The 22,474-nt window shown below is 38.5% G+C and overlaps 1 protein-coding gene across 7 annotated transcripts in view; it reads left to right on the forward strand.

Annotated features, from left to right (window-relative positions):
* The window catches only part of myo16 (myosin XVI), a 265,694-nt gene that overhangs the window by 81,719 nt on the left and 161,501 nt on the right, over positions 1-22,474 (forward strand). For all 7 annotated transcript variants that reach the window (XM_056251798.1, XM_056251799.1, XM_056251802.1 and 4 more), the window contains exon 2: positions 5,166-5,426. In XM_056251798.1, coding sequence (XP_056107773.1) covers positions 5,201-5,426 — 226 coding nt within the window. In that variant the 5' untranslated portion in view covers positions 5,166-5,200. The remainder of the gene's footprint in view (positions 1-5,165; positions 5,427-22,474) is intronic.

Raw genomic sequence — 22,474 nt, forward strand, 5'->3', positions numbered from 1 at the left:
GTCGCTAAGAAGATGGGACGCAATGAAAACCCTGTGGTCGTTGTGGTTTCTCCTTTGGTCGCACTCATGGAGGACCAAGTAAAAGAAGCAACATTCACTATTTTACTACTTCGTGCTTGTAGTTGAGTTCTGTTGACAACTTTGCGTAGCTCATAAAAAACCCTTACTGCGTTGCTCTGATTGGTTGTAGGTCTATCCAATTGAGTGCAGAGTTTTTTTTTTTCCCCTGTTTCGGTTAAGACACGCCTCATAATCAAAGCCCTATGGAGCAGTATCAGACTCACATTCTGACTAGAATATGAGAATGACGAAGTCAGGCTAAGTAGATGTGGTTCGTTGGCAGTAAATAAAGACCACATAGCATTATGCAAATTTGCTAGATTGTTACTTGGGTATATAACAGGAAGTGAGACTGCAATTGCCGACAACTTTGGCAGTTCAGAATCGATTCTTTCTTTTAGGAGACAATAACTTTAATTGTCGTGCACTTTGACCTTTAAAACTTTGCAGACCTTTTACATTCATAAATGGCTATTAAACACTGCATTAAAGGTAATTTTCAAAAAACTGTAAAGGGAGTTTAATAGAAACAAGTTTTGCTGAAGTTATCTGTCGTTTTGTGCTTTTGGGTTTCTGTAAAAGATTACAGTCGTTGTCTTTGAAGTTTAAATAATGTTAATGCATTTTCTTCACCAATTGACCTGGAGATCCAATAAAGCTCAGCAGCGGTGTTCCAATTTTATGGTTTAGAAGTCAAATTAGATTACTGAATCACTACTTTCACTCACAGCTATAAAAGGTCCCCATAGTCTATTACATCAAATTGCCTTTTTAAATGTTATGTGCCTGACCTCTTATGTCCTTAGAGACTAGGACTGTAAGGGTAGAGGAGGAGATCTGTGGTGTAGATGGACCGAATGAACAGGTTGTGGAATGGACATTTTGTCTAACAGAATTATAATTTCCTTTTGTTAGCATCACCTTCCATGTCCAATTTGTCTTTAGAATATAGGATAGGAAAGAGGATAGGAAAGATCTGGCTTCTATGGCAGTGTTTTCCAATCTTACAAAATGTTTACTTTACTTCTATAATTACAATGTTGACCCTTCAATTACCCCTTAACCCACCCTTAAACCTTGCCATATCACCAAACCTGTCCCTAAACTTACATGTATCCCACCTCATTAGCAGCAAAAGTGTTTTGCAATACAACATCAACACAATTATAAACAACTGTATTAGGCGTAACGGAACCAAATCTATTATTCTGTCCTCATTTGCTGTTCGTAGAATAGAACAGAACAGATCGTTTCTGTCATGATGGGTTCTGATGACTGAATAGAACAGATCCTTCAGTCTTCATCAGATGCCGTTTCATTTATAGAATAATATGATTGATGTCCTTGTGACGCTGGGAAAGGGGCAGTATTGTCAATGGGGTTTTTGGCTCAGTTTAACATGCGTGCTAGAACACTAAGAGACTGAGAGTGTGTGTGTTAATGGAAGATAGAGAGCAGAAAGTGCTCCCTCTTTAATTTGTCTACAAAGGCAGACTTTCAAACTTTCATTTCCCTGGCTGAAGGGCTTCTGGTGGCCTGAATTATCTGAGTAATTACAGATTTGCACAACAGCGTGTCTGATAGGCTAAAAGAGAAGTTGTCCTTCTCGCTTTGGTTCCTAAAACACAGCCTTGAGGAAGGGGATTGATGTTCTCTTGATTGCTGTGATGGAGCTTAGCTTACTTGACCTTGTTGATGTGGGCACTTCTTTGTAATTCATCTACATTTTTTAGCTCTCATTTGAACTCACTCACACGCCTCTCTTCTAACGTGAGCTCATCTGTGGATATTTCTTATTCATCTCTCTCTGGGTTAGATGGGTGGTGAATGACTTCATAATGCATGATGTGTGCGGCTGGCTCCGGCTCAGCTTCAGGCTGAGGATGAGACGTGTGAGAGAATGAGCAGCAAATGATCCTTGAGGAGAAGGGCAGCCAATCTGAAGTTTCAAAACTTCAATTATTTATCAGCATAAAAATGTCCTTTTAAATGTAAATTGTGATACATCCACTTGTGGCTGTGAGTGAAATGGATTTGTCCAGCACATCTTAAAGTAAAATAAAGACTCATGCGTTGTGTCCAAATATGCCTACTTCCATTCTATAAAAAACAGTATGTGAATGAAGTAGTATGTCTGAATACTAGTATTTGAAAAACAGTAGGCGAAAAGTACCCGGATGACCTATTACTTCAGCGAGATTCTGGTGTGTTCAATGGACACTTTACTATCCCATGAGGACACGGGAGAGGATTTGGGAATGGGAGTGAAGTGAAGTGACACAACTGACGGCGTAGGTCACATGACAATGACAACATTACAAATGTACAGTAGTACGTCCGAATTTCATTCATACTATATAGAACATACTTTTTTTAACTGTTGCGAAGTAACTTTCAATCCAAATGCAGTATGTGGTTCAATTTGGACGCAGAAAAAAACAAAACAATATTTTTTAAATATCAAGCAATTCAAGCTGCCATGTGGTATATAAATTAGTGGTCAACCAATATGTTTTGTTTTTTTAATGGCTTAGAGGGCAGGGTAAATAAAAATGGCAGATAAAGCTAGTAAAAAATACATGTTGCAATTAAATTCAAATTTATTTTACATAATATTTACTAAACTATAAATATTTTCAAACTAATTTGAATCACAATGAATCAAATAAATATGATAACTTTAAGGGGCAAAAATACTGTAAAATAATCGATTTGTACATTAAGAATTTCATGATTCTGTAATTCTATTATAGTATTTTTTTTCACAAATAAAGACATTTTAAAAAGGACTAAAAAAAGTATTATTAATAATAGAAAGGCAAATGATATTACACATTAACTTATAGTTTACTTTTTATTTAACGTTTCTAATAATTTAGACAAAACAAAGACCGCAATCTAAAGAAGACTGATAATTGGAGCTGTCAAAATAAAAATCCTGCTTTCGACACTCAGCAAAACAGGAATTCTTATCCATCAATGGTTTTAATAAAAATAAAAAAAGGCAAATATTAGCTGATATATGGCAGGCTTGGATATATATTGGTCGATCACGACTATAAATGAGGTCATTATTATATTTAGATGATAATAATTTGCTACTTCTGCTTACTTTTTACCATTCAAATATGGAGCACAACTAAGGCCACATTCAGACCGCTGGCAAATGTGGCCCAAATCCAATTGTTTTGCTCAAATGTGACTCAGATCTGTTTTTCTCATGAGAGTGTGACCAGCACAAACCAAATGAAATCTGATCTTTTCAATTCCGATTTGCCATTTCCAAATGTGGTCCTAAATTTGATAACAGATGTTTTGCAATGTGACCTCAGTCTGAACAGTCAAAATTGGAATTCATGCGACTTTCATGTCACTCTCGATCAACATTCATCACAATTCTGCGCTCATGGGAGTCAGATTTTACATACCCAAAGTTATCAAGTCAGTTTTGAAAGGTAGTCAGTGGAAGGATGTTGATGTGTCAGAGCTCATACGCATTACAGTGACAGCTCACAAGCGAAACATTATGGCTCGTATCATAAATGTTTAAACTCCCCTCTCTTTTTCACATCCTCGTCTTTATTTTTTATATTGCCCGCGCATAAATTTGCTGCCTTCCACGGCAGATCAAGCAATAATCGCTTACTTAAATGTCCTCTGTGTTTACCTCGGTATGACAGCGTGTTGCGTGACGTCTTTTCATCGTTCTTTTGCACATGCGGGTCAGTCCAGGACCGTGATGTGTTCACTCTGGAATCTGACATTGGCCACATTTACAACAATAATGTGAACTGCTATACAAAAAAAAAAAATTCTGATCTGAGCAGCAAATCGGAATTGAGCACTAACAGTTCACATTTGTGAATCAATGCGTTTGCTGGGCATACAGCTCTGTGTTAATAAGGGGTAAAGTGTATTAGTCCTGCAGTGTTTGTTTTTCCACTTTTCCATAATTTACTCAATAATTTAATTGCATTCTCTTGGAGAATTTTTTTTATAAATGCCCAGCCCTATCATAACCCACGGTACTGTATATGTCTCTCACAGTTGGTGCAATTTTCTCCTTTTATTTACAGCCCCCTGTAGTCCCAGAGCGTTCGGCAGTTCTTTATGTTAATGTGTACAGGGAGGGCATTGGGTTTGTAGCTTTGTTCCGTCGTTCCACTGCAGGAGAAATGCCGAGTCATGATAATTCAGTCTCTCTGCTGCCATGCGTGGAGAGATTCAAGGTTAAACAGACACGCTACAGTCAGCAGTGTGTGCCAGATAATGTTTAAATAGACTGAGCTTTGAGGAGTACACAGACCTATCTGGCTGGCATCAGTTTTGTCCTGGCTTTAGCGTCTAAGCATAGGCGATAAAGACTGCATGCTAATTTACATACTATCTGTTCTATACAGTATGCAAGGCTAGAATTCGAGAATCCTGAACTTAGTATGATAAAAATGGCATGCCAAAGGTGCCACGATGCACAATTTTTGAAGTAGAAGTGTACAAATGTAGATCAAATGTTTTTAATGCAAGGAAATAACCAAAAACGTCGAGCATTTTTGTCAAGTTGATTCAAATTTCTACTTTTAAGCTTAAAGTAACATTTCTTAGACTTTATATGATCAAAAATACAATAATTGTGAAATATCATTACAATTTAAAACCACTGTTTTCTATTTGAATATATTTTATAATGTAATTTATTCCCTTGATGGCATCCTGAAATCATTACTCCAGTCCTCAGTCACATGATCCTTCAGAAATAATTATGTTATGCTGATATTGATAAAAATAAATGTTTTTAGAGCACATGAGATATATATATATATAAACAGTGCTGCTTACTATTTTTGTGGAAAACATGGTGCGTTTTTTCAGGATTCTTTGAATAGAAAGTTCAAAAGAACAGAATTTATTTATAGGGTTAGTTCACCCAAAAATATAATTCTACCATTAATTACTCATGTCGTTTCAAAACCGTAAGACATTCATTCATCTTCGGAACACAAATGATGATCCTTTTTTTGAAATCTGTGAGCTTTCTGTCCTTCCATTGACAGCCTAAGCAACTACCACTTACAAGCCCACATTCTCTCTTCTGTCTCTCTGTCCAGGTTGTTTTCAGCTATGTAACGTGTTCAGGCAGAACATGGAGATAGACCAGTGTCTGCTGGAGTCTCTGCCGTTGGGCCAGCGTCAGAGGCTGGTGAGACGCATGCGTTGCGAGCAGCTGCGGGTCTACTACGAGCGTGAACGGACACTACAGAAACAGAGCTTCCCCAAGCCCCGGCCCACCAACCGCAAAAAACAAAGGATCAGCTTTACCGCTTCAGACGTCCTCCAGGATGCCATCATACGACACGATGACAAAGAGGGTAAGAAACTTTTGTTTCTTTATCTGTTGTCTTGGTTTCATGTTGTAAATGATGAATTTCTCACTAGCAAATTACAATGCTGGTCAAATACCAATAAGTCACTCAAAAATGCTGCTTATATGCTACCTAAGGGGTCGTTGACACAGGACGTTCTTGGGCAGTCAGTAACACTTTACAATAATTACTCCTTAGTTAACTGTGCATTAACAATGAGCGTTATATTTTTTACAGTATTTATGCATCTTTGTTAGCATTAGTTAAAGTCCCCCATGTAGTCAATCATTTTATCCCTTAAAACTCCTCATTGATCACCAAAATGACACATTTAAGCAATTTTTCCTTAAATAATTTCGTCATGCCTTAAAATAGCTTAAATGTTACTCTACACCCTTGCCTCATTTAGTATACGCAGTTTATGAATATGCAAATTAGCCCCGCCTCCACTCACTCACACCAGCTCAGAGATCCACTCGTTGATGATCACACGTTGACGTGATTGGTTACAAGGTAGTTTATGATGCCAGAAACACGTTTTTGAGACTGTCTTTGGGTCACTGCAGTTTTAAGGAGAAAATACTCAGCAATGGTGTGCTTCAAGACAAACCATGTGTAAATTCATATTAAAAACACCACATAGACGTATAAACAACATTAAAACCTTGATTTTCACCACAGGGGGACTTTAATAAAAATGACTGTTCATTGTAGGGCTGTACCCTATTGGAAAAAAACTGACGTTGCAATATTTTAAACGTAGGAGGTTTCACCAGATGACTTGAAAAGCTCTATTTAGAAAGAATTAATCATTCTAGAATGATTGGGGTGATTTTGTTGGGAAGTGCATCTGCATTGGGAAAAAATAGCTAAAAAGTTACTTTTACGCGTTAATGATCTGTAAGACTGGGGCTTTATTAATGCTGTTCATTGATTCAAGTAAATTTTTTGACATTTGTGTATAAAGTGTTTTAATTCTACTGCAGTTGAATTTTCCTATTGGAAGTTGTGGTGCCCTGTGATGTAAGCAGGCACCAGTTCACCACGCCCTTGCCTACAGAGAGACGCATTTTTTTTCATTTTACAGTAGTATTAATTTAATTTTACTGTAAAATTATAATACTAATATCTACACCTTAATTTCTTCATTTTCAAACGGTATACGTCAAGATTTTATTTTGATGGGTTGCCGGCAAATAAACAAATGCCCTAGTTAATTTGTTAATTAATGTTAGCTCAGGTCCATTAAATAATATTAGCAGATACAACTTTTAAATGTATTAGTAAATGTTCAATTCTAACTATTAACTATGACTTTTGCCTCAATAAACTCCTAATTACTGCTTATTAATAGTTGGTAAGGTAGTTAAGTTTAGGTATTGGGTAGGATTAAGGGATGTAGAATATGGTCATGCAGAATAAGGCATTAATATGTGCTTTATAAGTACTAATAAACAGCCAATATCCTAGTAATATTTGTACTAATAAGCAACTAGTTAATAGTGAGAATTGGACCCTAAAGGTGTTACTAAGGTTATTACTTTCTCTAGAAATATTTTTCATCTGTTTGTTAACTAACGTAATTAACGAATGTCAACAAAAGGAACCTTATTGTAAAGTGATACCAAAACATACAGAGCACAACATAATTGAACATATGGCATATTTGCTGGTACATTTACTCCCATGCATCAATGTACACACTTGTTACACTTTATTTTTCCCGCAGATTCTTCCCAAACTTTTAAATGGCAGTGTACATGGGTGGGAAAAAAAACACCCCAGGAAATCACCCCAAACAATTCTAAAATGCGATTGTCTCTAAATAGTGACACTAAAAGTAGAGAATTGAAAAAGAATGTGTTGTCTGTGTATGAGTGAGTTTGAGTGTGTTTGTATTGCATGGAGAGAGAGAGAGGAAGGGAGGGAGGAGTGGCTTAGTCAGTATGCAAGTTGTTGAAAAAGGCCAAATTAATTTCCAGAAAGGCGAGCCGTCACAGAAGTTGCCATTAGCTGCCGAGTATTAGATCATTCCTCAAGCTGATTATGGGCCAGTCAAAAAGCTAATATTCAGAGTGTGGCGCGCCACTCCTGGGACAGGCAAAAGTAATCTAATCAAGAGCTTGCGGGGGGAAAGGAGCTTGTGTGAGACAGGGTGACAATCACAGAGCGGCCACCTTCTGCATCATGAGCAATGGTGGAGGCTAAATGAATTCAACCCAAGTCAGCTATTTCTGTCTGTGACTTTGCGGTAGGGAGTGGCAGAGCTGTTCTCATTTTGCTTATGCACGATAAAGGTGAGAGAGAGGCCTCTCGTTTTTAATGTAGTGCCATCCATCTGAAGGCAACATAAAACTTTAAAATGCTGTACCTTCAGCTCTCCTTCATGATAAAGTCAAACTCATTGCCCGGATGATACAGATTAGGGGGGAACAGTCATGAACATTGCAACAAAACATTATTAATTATTAAAAATACCTACTGTTTGATCTATTATATCTGCTCCACACTGTTTGTTCCATGCACATTTTCTTTGGTTCTCCATCACATAGTTTGTTGGATTTTTATGGTGTAATTAGCCTTTGACATATTTAAAATCTTTTTGATAACTAAAATCCAGATATTACTCGATTCCCGTGTCATAAGAACAACCAGTCAGTAGAGCTGCACGATTCAGGAAAAATTGAGAATCGCGTTTCTTTTTTTTTTTGCTTTTTTTCTCAAAAGTCACAATTCTCCCACAATTCTGAACAGGCAACTAAATAAAATAACATGTCATTTACTGGAGGTTCTGACAAAGTGTTAATTTTTGCAGTCTATTTAAAAATGTTTAATTAAATACATTTAGATTTATATATGTTTAAATATGAACTATAAACTTATGTGATGATAATAATATAAATATTTGTAACACAGAAATAATGATACTGTGTGTTTCATACCTTTACATGACAACAGCCCTCTCGGGTTAAGAGCCAACGCAGATCTGAATGTTTGCTGTGATTGTATTTAGGTTTAATAGACGCAGATGAATCATTGTTATTTAGGAATAGGAATAAGATCACGTCGGTGTTAGAATCGAGATGGGGATCTTTTAACGATTAATCGTGCAGCTCTACCTGTCAGTGATACTGATTTTTAGTTTCACACTGATTTTTAGTTTCACTTTATTTCAAGACCGTTTCGTCAGACCAATTAAACCACTTCTTAAGACTTTTTGAATAATTCATTAAAAAACAGCTCATAAAGGGGCATTTATTTATCTTTGTTTAGCTTTCACTGCGCTGACTGGCAGAAAAGTGCTTGGTTAGAAAATGACTTCTGTGTGAGTTTTGCCTCATACTACATCATTGACAATAGACAATGGACATTTTTTGCCCATGAAATTTAGCAGAAATTAGCTTCCGGCCAAACGAACATACGTATTCGACTTAAGTATAAAGCGCAACTTATATGAGTAATGCAGCGTACTGCTGATATTTACTCTACGCCATGACGCACTACGCTACTTCCGACTTCACAAGTTGCGTAAGTTGCGCTTTAGACGTGCGAATGGCCGTTTGGCCAGAAGCTAGAATTTTACTTTGTAACGTGTTAAATAGGAATAATTGTCTTACACAAACTCATCGCTTTGCTTCAGAAGGCCTTTATTAACCCCCTGGAGCCATGTGGAGCACTTTTTATGATGGATAGATGCACTTTTTTGATCTTCAATCTGCAATTCACTGCCATTTATAAAGCTCTGAAGTGTCAGGGTGTTTATTAATATAACTCCGATTGTATTCGTCTGAAGGAAGAAAGCCATATACACCCAGGGTGGCCCATGGGCTAATTTTCATTTTAAAGTGAACTACTCCTAGACACCTGAACCAGCTAATCAAGTTCTACAGGATCATCAGAAACTTTCAGGTTCGTTTGTAGGTGCAGGTCGGAGCTCAACTCTGTAGGACGTTGGTCCTCTAGGAGCAGAGTTTTACACCCTAATTTTATAGGGATTAATTGTAAGTGGTTCGCAAAGGGTGGTCAGTTTTGATTGGTGCTTATGAGGTCTGGTGCCGGTATGTTGTGATGTTTTACTACCTCCTGAAACTCCATCCATCTGTCCCTAGTGTTCCTCTGTGCAGCTTTCCATCTTCATATCGTTCCTTCTGTCTGTCCCTGCCAACCATTTTCTCAGCTGTCTGGGTAAATCTCTGTCAGATATCCCAGCAGCCTTTGCAGGTCACCGTGTGCATCTGCCTTATTGGCTGTCAGCCTGGTTCAGCTGGTCCACGCGGCACCAGCTGGTGTTCCTGTGGCAACGCCTGTTGGAAACATGGCACCTTTGGCTGAGGATGAATGGCAACTTTAGCCCACCTACTAAACACTAATTACCAATTTGGCAATGACTTTAGCTTTTGTTCTGATCACTCATCCAAATGTGATCAGCGTCCTGTGCAAACGCCTTTTGACCAGTCAGTGACTCAGAATATTGATTTCTCATGGCTCTGTGCCTGTGTTTTGGTTTAAGGCGTCAGTGTTGCTTGGCTTCTGCTTACAGTGAGAGCGGCTGACAGAGACTGTCTGGTTCATTCAGTGAATCAAGATAATGCCTGTGCACAGACATATGCACGTCTCAAATCCTTCAACATGAAAATGGCAGTCTCGTTGAGAAATTTAATAACATTGCACTTCATTGCTCTTTTTTTGATCTAAATATGTAAAACTGTGCACACTAGAGAGACCCAGCATGCGAGAGATTGAGTGAATCAATGGTTTCAGTTTCAAAATATTTCTAAAAACGACAGATGAGTGTACCGGAAAATTATGCGAGCTCCCGGTATGCTAGTATCACTCCCGGTAATGTGACGCCCACGGTTTGATTTTTAGACTGGTTGTAGTCAGGTAAACAACATGTAGCAGCTTTAAATCACGTTTCATTCCTCAAATCTGTGGAAACACGTGGTCAAGTCTGTGGAAACACGCAGCAGTTCGTCTGGGAAAAAGGCTCTTGCTCTGGAACACGAAACATTCTGGTGGAAAAGAGGTATTGGTGAACCATTTTTTCCCATAGTGTACAGAACATTTTAATCTAAAACATTTCCCCACTGTACATAAACCTTTTGTGCAACTGAGGGGTTCCATGGATGTTAAAGGTTCTTCATGGAAAGGTTCTTCCTTTTGAAGATGGATCGACATGAAGTCCACATTGCAGAATGTTCTGGCCAGGAACTACCCACTAAGACAATGACCATCTGACAGCCACGGAAAGTGACAACTATAGTTATTTTGTTAAGTGATGGCAGGGTGAACTGAATAGTTGATACCATAAAAATAGATTGGTATGCATTTTTTTTAATTCAAATAAGACTGGTGTACAAAAAAAGCTTTGAAACCCAAACAAACACAGCCCTCCGTTGTTGTGTCCGTGCCCAATTTTGTGTACAATATGTGTGCTCTCTGAGTTTTAACTGTGCTCACCATTTTCAGAGATTACCAATTTATCTCATGCTTTCCCATCTTAGAGGAAGGTTAAATGCCTTCCTCAATGACTCATTGGTGATGATCTATTGATTCGCCTCTTGTGGGACTTGTACTATGTTTTTTAGTTACTGTCCCAGATGTTTAACCACTTAATCTACACCCCTATCATGGTCACAGTAACTTGATGAGAACTGCCAGCAAACGTCACTCAACACGTATAGCATACTTGTGCAGATACTTTCCATTGACCCAATTTTGGATGTATGTTTTACAGGAATGCACACCTTATGTGTGATAATGCTGACGGGAGTTTCAGCATGCTGGATTTATATGCAGGGAATGTGTTAGCCTCAGGGTGAAGATATCCCAGAGGAACCCTGGGAACACTATCAGCGATGTTCCTCATCGCCCCCAAACTTGAATCATTTTAAAAGTCGGTCAAAATGTGTAAATACCACATAATCCGGAGTGTAGGGATGTTCCAGAGGTCGGAATGGAACGGGCACATTTTGAAGCAGTATGTCACTGGTGGGTGTTATACCCCCTGTGGTAAAGGGAACTATTTTCCATGTTACAACCATATTTGGCTTGTGAGATTTCATTAGTATTATTTTTTTTCCTATGTGAATTTCTACTGGATATGCTTTCATAGAGTGATGTAATTGATTTTTCCTGCATGAATTGAATCTTAGCATTGCACACAAATGAGGGTTGATGGACTGTATCCTAACATTTTACTCGGTCAGATCTGAGCCCTGGAGACTGACTGAAACTGAGATCATGCACACACAAATATGCATATGTCATTGAGCTCTTGAGCGGCACCTCCTCAGTTGCAGATGTGATGCTCTGCATTTATGCGGCGACAAGCACTGAGGCGTGAGCGAGATGGGGATCACACACCCGTGATACCGAGACACAATTAATTACACACTCTGCCTCTCATCCGCTATCACCCATGCCGTTCACATGGCTTCTCAACAGTGAACTGAAGCATCACACTGTTGTGACATCAGCTCAGGGTTAGACGGTAATGAATCTCTGATAGAAATGCAGACCCACAGCCTTTACTCTTAGCATGTGGGTGTGTGTTATACCATTACAACTTGTCAATGTTGCTCTTCCTCCAGTCAAGGATTAGCAAGGAACACTTGCTCACTTTTAATACTTTGGTTAGGGGCTTGTTCAATTCCCTTACTTAAACTTTAAGCATTAAGCCCCGTACACACCGGGACGAATATCGGCGCGCGTTATTCGTCAGCGTTTTTCAACGCGTTTTTTGTGTTCACACCCAAGCGATTTTCGCTGACGATGAGCCGAGTGAACATGCAAATTCATTCCCTGACATTAGATGGCGCTTAATGTAAAACAGAAATAGTCCTATTTTGTAGTCTCTGTCGCGTTTGTCATAGTTATTTATGTTCCGACACCAACGAGACCAGCAGCTCTACATTCATCTTGCCTTGCATCTTCCTCGTCTTATTTCTTCCCGGCAGTGTAGACGCTACTTGGCGTATATCTTCTTCGCCGTTACGTATGTGTGCTCGGCAAGACCGTTTTGTGTTTGAGCGCCCCCAAGTTGCGTTTTACTGTTACTTCAGAAGCTCCAGACACGTGAGCAAAAGCGCCAATCTCATTGGTCGGATAGTTTTTGACGCGATGCGTCAAACCAAAAAAACGAACCCGAGGGGGTTTTAAAAAAATGCCGCTTTTACGCGTGGCGTTTTTCGCGTCGGTGTGCACACTCACATTGGCGCCCTTTGTTTAGTCACGAGGCGTTAAACGTCGGCGAATATCACGCGCGAAATTCGTCCCGGTGTGAACAGGCCTTTAGACTCATCAAATCTTGTGGCTATTTCTATTGTAAAGCAGCTCTCCAGTGTGTTCATGATTTTTACTTCTGACTTCGAACTTGTCTTTACTCAACTTCTGACCAAACACCTGGAATACTTCATAGCTAGTGATCCGAATATCTTAGAGACTTCATGGTGGGCTTTTTTGATTTGGATTAGTAAGCAAACACCCAGAACATATCTCTATGCTATAAGTAATACAAGGCATAAATAAACATTTGGGCTCTACTGGGTGGTTCCAATATCAGTTTGAATTCTAAATATGATCTTTTATATTGTGTGCATGCACCTGTGGATGTGTGTTTCTTATTAGAGGTCCTCCAAGCTCATTGTCTTAACGTGATCAGCCCCGTATGAGAGTGGGAGCAGCATATGGTCTCTCGGAATATAGAACAATGAAATCAATTCCAGTTGGATTGGTTTATGTGCAGTTTCTGAATGCTGATGGAAACTGTATTCACCCCAGGACTTGGCCTGTTATTGGGCTGGTATTGAATGTTATTCTCAGTGTCAGTTTGATAAATCTTATGAGATTCACAAACATGAATACATTTTTACACATCGGCAAAGCCAAAGCTTCTACAGGTTGTTTTGTATCTCCTTTTTAGGGGTCCAAGCACCAAGGGTGCTGGAACCCTATTGCGTCTGTACTGATTTTCTTCTTAGTCTTCATCAATGTCTTCATCTTTATTGTCATCATCGCCATCTTTGTTTTCGTTTTCTTTGTCTTATGCCTTACAGTAAATCTGCATTGCTACATAGATTCACAGACATTTTTGGTACCCTGTGTTTAGGAACCTGATAATGACTTTAAATGTAGTTTTTCCATCCACTGTCATTCTGTACCTCTCTTTTATTCTGTTCAAAAGCTACGGTAGATTATTGGGTGTTTCAGTGCAGCGCACAGCACCTCTGCTAACTCACCTGCAGTAAATCTCGCTGGATTCCTCTCCATCTGAACCTGCTAAATCAGCAACTTGTCTTTCGTGTCTGCATTTAAGAACAGCCACACATATCATTTTATTAACTTGTAAATCTTATAAATTGCATTTTGTTTTAAAAACCATAGATCGGTGCTAATAAGTAATATTAGAAAGCAAATAATGTTAATAAAAATAATGTTCATAGCGAGTAAAAAACATGTTTTATACATTATTTTTTTTTTTTTTCTATTTTATTTGCACCAAGGATATAATACGGTTATTAACATTTTCTCAGCCATTGCTGAGAAATGGCATTTCTGCACAATTTTAGTTGTCTTAAAGTTTTCTTGTAGGGATTTTTTTTTTATAAAGAAGCTACATAACCGATATTTACTTACAGGTTATACACTCCCCGGCCAATTTATTAGGTACACCTGTCCAACTGCTCGTTAACACTCAATTTCTAAGCAGCCAATCACATGGCGGCAACTCAGTGCATTTAGGCATGTAGACATGGTCAAGACAATCTCCTGCAGTTCAAACCGAGCATCAGTATGGGGAAGAAAGTTGATTTGAGTGACTTTGAACGTGGCATGATTGTTGGTGCCAGAAGGGCTGGTCTGAGTATTTCAGAAACTGCTAATCTACTGGGATTTTCACGCACAACCATCTCTAGGGTTTACAGAGAATGGTCCGAAAAAGAAAAAACATCCAGTGAGCGGCAGTTCTGTGGGCGGAAATGCCTTGTTGATGCCAGAGGTCAGAGGAGAATGGCCAGACTGGTTCGAGCTGATAGAAGGGCAACAGTGACTGAAATAACCACTCGTTACAACCGAGGTATGCAGCAAAGCATTTGTGAAGCCACAACACGCACAACCTTGAGGCGGATGGGCTACAACAGCAGAAGACTCCACCGGGTACCACTCATCTCCACTACAAATAGGAAAAAGAGGCTACAATTTGCAAGAGCTCACCAAAATTGAACAGTTGAAGACTGGAAAAATGTTGCCTGGTCTGATGAGTCTCGATTTCTGTTGAGACATTCAGATGTTAGAGTCAGAATTTGGCGTAAACAGAATGAGAACATGGAACCATCATGCCTTGTTACCACTGTGCAGGCTGGTGGTGGTGGTGTAATGGTGTGGGGGATGTTTTCCTGGCACACTTTAGGCCCCTTAGTGCCAATTGGGCATCGTTTAAATGCCACGGCCTACCTGAGCATTGTTTCTGACCATGTCCATCCCTTTATGGCCACCATGTACCCATCCTCTGATGGCTACTTCCACCATGTCACAAAGCTCTAATCATTTCAAATTGGTTTCTTGAACATGACAATGAGTTCACTGTACTAAAATGGCCTCCACAGTCACCAGATCTCAACCCAATAGAGCATCTTTGGGATGTGGTGGAACGGGAGATTCGCATCATGGATGTGCAGCCGACAAATCTGCGGCAACTGTGTGATGCCATCATGTCAATATGGACCAAACTCCCTGAGGAATGCTTCCAGCACCTTGTTGAATCTATGCCACGAAGAATTGAGGCAGTTCTGAAGGCAAAAGGGGGTCCAACCCGTTACTAGCATGGGGTACCTAATAAAGTGGCCGGTGAGTGTAGATTATCGTATAGCAGTGTTCTACTATAACATAAAAGTTGTTTCAACTTAAAAAAGTGTTTGTGCTGCCTTAAAATTAAGTTTAGTCAACTCAAGTTGTAACCTGACTAAATAATGTTAAGTAGTTTTTTTTTTTTTACAGTAATAATAATACTTTGTGTTGCCTCCTTAATATAAGCAGTAGTGACTGTTTGTAGCCTTTTGCAATTATTATTGATGTAGATGTAGCATTTCACTATGGCATTTCACTATACTACACATCTCCTATTGAATTATATCACAATTACTAACTATCAGGTTTTATTTTTATAACCTTAACATGGGTTGTTTTATAAGGTTTTGCCTTTTGACTCACCATAGTTTTTCTTATCATTGCAGTCCAAATGTGGCATGAAAAGATGTCAGAAGTCAAGAAGCTCTTTTGTTTCATCCCATACTAGTTTAGGATGCAGTAATTGCTGATTTTCGTTTGTAGTGGAGAAATGTACATAATGATAAAGATTATTTAAGCTGAAGTATCTCACTTTAATACTCTCTTTGAAGAAAATATTCTTTTAGAGGTTCCCATCATGGGATCATTTTATAGATTTAGTTTTAATTAATTTGGTTTTAAATCATTTTGAATACATTTTATGAAATAAACAGATCATAAACACTTTATCACTTAAATGTATGATGATTTAAGACATTTGTCTTATATAGAACCTTTTTGGCATAAAGTGATCTTTAAAATTTAGTCAAGAACCCAATCGTTCTATAGAACCACATTGATTTGAGTGTAGTTACAATTTACCCTATAAGTCTACTACGAACTTTACCAAATCCTACTTGTGATCAAGGTCTCACAAGAAATGAGATTTTTAAAAATCTCTAGGAATGTCCGTCAACATATATGGTGTACTGCTGAGATGTAAATATCAGTCACTCACAAGGACATCTTTATCCATAAAAAATACCCAGCAGTTCTTTTAAAGACCGTATGGGCGGGCATCATTCCTTTTACCACACTGTGCCTCAGGGTCCCAGGAAATGCCACTAAATCATTGTTTCATCTCTACAATGAAAATTAAAAATGACTACAAACTACAGTGTCCATTATTCTGAAAGATCAAGAGGTCAGAAACATCTCATCAGAAATGTCCCATGGTAATGATTCCCTGAACCCCAAGAGACTGTAAAGTCACTTTACACAAGGATTAGGATTGACGTGCTGTGTCCTACTTTTGAAAGCATTCCACCCAATTCCAAGGGATGTAACCTATCACGATCATGTATTTTGGCAGGTGGTTTGCAGAGGAAACATAAAATGGCTGTCGGGATAATGGAATAATGACAGAGATCTGGGAGTGAGCGAATGAGTGTTTACAAGCCCCTCATGCCCACTGTGATTCAGTGCTAATGGCATTCCTGCAATGCGCCATTCGCTTTCTGTGACAGGACGGAAATTAGCAAGAAATAACACAGATGAAGATATAAAGTTCAACTTCAATTCTGAGAGAGTACAATTTGATCTCTCTTCTTTTTCAGATACACTAGTGTTTAATTCGATGTCTGATTTTGTCCATGCTGAGGAATGAATCTCTAGCATGGTGAATGAGAGCTACGCAAGCTCTTAGAAAAAAAAAACACTTTTTTATGTTTGTTTGTAACTAGATGTATTCTGACAATTAACATATTTCCTTTGATTGACAATTTTATGTCATTGCATATACATGTACAGTATGTCCGTTAAAATCAATCAAACCAATGTCCATTTCTATTGAAGGATGTTGGTACATTTTTCTTTTTTCTGTCAAGTCCAATATAGTTTTAAGTAGATAAATACTGTAATAGTATCAAAAAAACTGTAAAAGTATCAGTAACTGTAAAAAATCTATAAAAAAAGGTATATTTGAATACTCAAAGCTCCATTTAAATTGTGACAGATTTACAAAACAATCAGAGATGAAATGTGCCACACAAACTGTTAAGGTCAGTATTAAATGATTGAGACCTTATTTAAAGGGACCTATAAACTTTAGCCTTGCTGTCAGGTTTTATGGCTGCACAATTAATCACAATGAAACCACACGCGATTTGGCAAAGGTTACGATTTATTTTATGCGCTGCTTGTCAGTGCAGCACGGCTGATCAGTAGTAAATGCTGCTTCATCTGAAAGCCAGAGGGCGCTCTCACGCAGACACGCCAAATATGCCCCGCCGCAGAAGTAGAATAACCATTCCAGCAAATCCCTATGGGCATCATCGCTGTTGCTGAATAAACAGAAGATTGAAACGCTTTGATTAAACATGACTTATAAACACACGACTGCCTTATTCTGTGTAATAAGCCACATCATCGCACAGAAGGATGCTCAACTGTCGTTATGAAGTGAGTTTGGAGTAAAAGCATGTTATTAAATGTTGTCTTTTGTTGGACAAGAGGTTCATGAAAAGTTTGAATTCTTACATGACCCTGTTTAAAAATTAATGAATGTGATTGTTTTGGTATTCCCACAATTTTAAAATATCAAATTTAAAGTGACTTCGTGAAAGCAAAAATTCAGCACACATTCATATTTTTACTTTTATTTCACTACATTTCAAAGCATGATATCATTTTACTTCACTACATTTCATTAAAAAAAAACATGTCATTCCTTGTTATTATGAACTGAACAAATTGCCACCCTTTCTGAGACGCAAGTGCGATGTCCGATTCGAGAACGAGCTGATTCTTTCCGAAGAACCTGTATTGATTATTGTAAATGAAAATCATATTTAGGTCATGTATGTCGGTTATTTGTGAACTAAATCTGTTGTAAAAGGGCGAGCTGTTTAAATCCACTATAATGCTTGTATGTCATCATCTGTATGGGGCAGGCTATTTTAGGTTAAATGACACAAATTAATGCATCTTCCCTCACTGCTGTAGCAGTTTAAAATGACATAAAAGTACTATGTTTGCATAGCATTCCTCTTCATTCCTCATAGCATCGCCCCAAGTGACACCTGTACATTGTTTTTTTTTTATACTAATTGTGGCCACATATTTACAAATTATTTATTTATTTTTCTTAATTTTCAAAATACTTCATAGCATATTATTTCACTTGTTTGCACAATTAAATATCAGTAAGTTAAACTTTAAATTTTAATATACTGAAGTTCAATGTTTTTGTGGTGTATAATACGTTGTAGAATAAAAAAGATTGCTTATTTTCAGATCAGTGCATATTAAATGTCTGCACTAATCTTTCCTAGTAGCCTAGTCCCAGACTAAAATGCATGTTTGAGCTGTTTTAACTGAAAGCAACTTGCACTGACATATCTTAAAATGGCACTGGTACCTTCCCTTCCCTTTACCTCTGCATAGCTGAAACGTTGTCAAAATAATTCCAGTTCACATGGCTACGCGGAAGTGATACAAAATTCTGTATTATAAATTAAGGCCAGACAAGTAATTTGTTGAGGTCAATTTGTAAAGAAACGCTACACGCCTGCGCACATATTCTGTTTTCTGTTAGAATGGTGTTGTGGCCCCTAAGTTAATTACTAATGATTGTTGCGACGGAAGTGAATCAATCAAAACTAACTTTACAGCAGCTCTGGAGTAACAGAGATTGTTTTGGCTTTAGCTGGACAATAACTTTACTCTAATTTCCTATTATCACTGTAAAGCTGCTTTGAAACAATCTATATTGTTAAAAGCACTATATAAATGAAGGTGACTTGACTTGACTTGACACTGCCATTGCTTTTTCTCAAGATGCACACACCAATAATGTTTTTTTTTTTCAAAGGCACGTTTATTAAAGCTACTAAATGTCCTAATTGAACTAAGGTCTAATCCTGGCTTAATCTAAGCCCTTTCTGTGAAACCAGGCCTATAAGTAGTAAGTACTTTTGTACTTTTATTCAAATACAATTAAAAATAAGTTATCACTTTTACTGGAATAATATTTTATAAGGATATCTGTCCTTTTACTCTATCACTTGATTTGTGTACTTCATCCACCACTGTTGGGTACGAAACTGGCCTGTGTCTGCTGATCCAAGGCACAGTCCATTTTGCCTGGCATAAGATGGGATACAATGGGACGATGTCAATTGTCACTTCAGCTCTTTCTGAGTGAAAAAGTCTCTGTTGGGAATTTGAATGGAATCAGAGAACTGACTACACATGATTGATTTATTTATTTTTTGTTATTAATATTTTCAGCTCCTTCGAGTAGCTGGAATGCTTTTTTTTCCACCCCAGTGAGCTCATTTTAACCTTAACATTGCCCCCAAATCCTCCTCCTCTTATTGTCAAGGACTGAACTCTCCCCTGATCAGAAAAACATAGCCAGGCCTCCAAAGCCCATATCAAAAACATGAAGAATCTATGCTTGACTGGAACTCCCAATGGAATTCTGTCAAGTTTAGAGATAAAGAGAAACCTGCTTTGCTGTTTTCTGGAGGAGAAGACAATTCATTTAAGAGATGAAAGGCCGAAGTCTCCTGTTATTGATGGTGGAACATGGAGGAATGTGGGGGTACAAAAGAGGAAAGGACCGAGAGATGGATATGGAATGAGTGTGACCTTGAACAAGAATCCATTTAAAGAGAATGTCTGAGACCATTTCAGTGAAAACATAAAAAAAGGAAGTTGAGGTGAGAGAAATTTTAATTTGAATAAGCAAGAAAATGCAATTTGGACTATTTAAAGAGTATATATTTTAAAAAAGAAAAGTGCTATTTGTGTGACATTGCATGTTAAGAGTACTGAGCTGTTAGCTTAGCAACATGCTAACACCAGACTCAATTGAAATCAATTGTGAGTTGAGTTTCTGCCTACAGCAGAACAGCATGTAGAATGTTACTTATTAGATTTCATTTCAGTTTGCTGTCTCAGAAGACAGCTGCCCATCTAGACTGTAGACAGCAATGCAGCTCACTAGGTTTTGGCGCTGGGCTAATGTGTTTCAAATGGTTGTATACACTATCTGAATGATTCAATATGTCTGTTTGTGGTGCCACTGATTGAATTCAGACCTCTAGAGACATCAATTTGTTGTGTGCACTTCTTACTATTAGCGTTATACATTAACATGGTCTAGGCTCGTCCACACTGCCTAGACGGCTGGCTCCCGTTGCCTATTATATTATGGCTAATGGATGACACCTGTATCCTGATACAGAACATAATGCACTGTAGTGTGTAATGCAAGATACACTCATGCACTTCATTACAGTTCAGCAGTGGAAATGATTTAACTCAAGTTCAAGGAACAATAGAAGCAATTTTCTAAAGGGTTGGTTTATTCATCTGGCAAAAGATCCTTGGTGACAAAGTCCTCCATTTCTCAAACTCACACCCATACACAGACCAACAACCCCCACATGCACTAGGGCAAATAGAGCTGTAAACCAGTCCCTTATTCACTGCCCTTTTCTCTCTTTGGCCTCCATCTCAGGTGATCTGATCACAAATAGTCATGTGAGGCAGATTCACAGTCTGTGGTAGAATTTCAATGGGTGGGTCTTCACATGCTTGCGTGCTGATTGGCCATGCTAAAGATGCATGCATAACGTATGTGTTTTTCCGATTTATTTTAAAGCCACACATATCCAGCAAAGTTTAAACCCCTTGTTTTGATGCAGTGGTTGATTTGGTAGTTGAAGTTGTTCTATTAATTTCTACTTTCTATTCATCAAATCCTGAAAAGAAAATGGTTTCCACAAAAATATTAAACAGCACAACTGTTTTTACCATTTATAATAAGAATAAATGTTTCTTGAGCAGCAAATCAGCTTATTATAATGATTTCTGAAGGATCCTGTGACATTGAAGACTGAATGGCTGCTGAAAATTCAACTTTGCCAGTAAGTAAATTCAAATAGAAAACAGTTATCCATATTCCTTATCTTTTAATTTCTCATCTCCTACTATCTTGCCTTTTTCTCTCCCGTCCTCTCCTTTCCCCATGCCTGGTTTCCATGGAAACGCCACATATGGTTCCAACAGCTGTTTTCCCATTTTCCCGTGACAGGTTGAATTTCGCCCACTCTTGCGCCCAGCATCAAGTCATAGGAAATACAGCAGGTTATTAACCAGTGGAGGAAAACACATATTAGCCTTATCAGGCAAGTGCCAACGGAGCACATTCCAATAAACGGAGTGTTGAAATGTTCGGATAATTCCAAGGAGGTCCAGTTTCATTCCAGAATTGCTGATGTGAATATTAGACCATCTGTGTCTGGTCCATTTGAGTCCTGTATACGTCCATTAATGATAACAGCATGTTAGGCTTTATGGTGGATTTGACCCAAATGAGTAAAAATGTGTTCCACCAGTAATAATGCACCCTGACTTGGGCAGGTACAGTAGCACAAGATGCTTCCAACCAGTGTGCAAAGACACATTATGGGCTAACTTTGTCTGCTGACCTCTGTTTGGTCATGGTCAGTAAAGAGGACTGACACACAGGCGGATGGTCTCTGGTGTTTCCTCTAATGTCTGCAGCCAGACCATCAAACAGATGTGCTCATCAGCCTCCATAGTGCCGTGTTAACATGCACAGGTTGTTTTCTCTCTTTGCAGTCAGCAGAATTTCTGTCCTCTAAAGACCACACAGAGTTAACTCATTTTCTCCATGGTTAAGTGGACCATTTTGTAAATTATAGTCTTGTGCTCATGCAAACATTAAGCACTATCATTGCTAAATGTATCATTCACGTCAATTGCTAAACATATTCTTAAAGGGACAGTTCACCCCCGAATGAAAATTCTCATCATTTACTCACATACCATCTGAAGCCAGTATGACCGTTATTTATTCTATAGAACACCAAATGAATTATTTAGAGCTGTTTTTTTCTGAATGGTGACCACGGCTATCAAGCAAGATATACAGTGAATAATGTTTAAAATTGTGGCCTGTTCCTCACAGAAAGCAACTGTATTACTTCAGAGGACTTGGAATGTGGCACACATGTTGTATGGGCCACTGTTATTAGGGGCACTTGTGGCCATAGTTAGAGAGTCAGACTTGTAAACCGAAATGTAGGTGGGGGAGTGAATGAAAAGTGGTGTCTTCCACCTTCAATACCCACGACTGAGCAGGGCACCTAAGTGACCTAACCCCCAATTGCTCCCTGGGCACCACAGCAAATGGCTGCCCACTACTCCGGGTGTGTGTGTCCATGGTTTGCAGTGTGTGTTTACTACTCACCGTT

The sequence above is a fragment of the Rhinichthys klamathensis genome, unplaced genomic scaffold, assembly GCF_029890125.1.
Source record: "Rhinichthys klamathensis goyatoka isolate OS25496 unplaced genomic scaffold, OSU_Roscu_1.1 h1tg000090l_1, whole genome shotgun sequence".
NCBI lineage: Eukaryota > Metazoa > Chordata > Actinopteri > Cypriniformes > Leuciscidae > Rhinichthys > Rhinichthys klamathensis.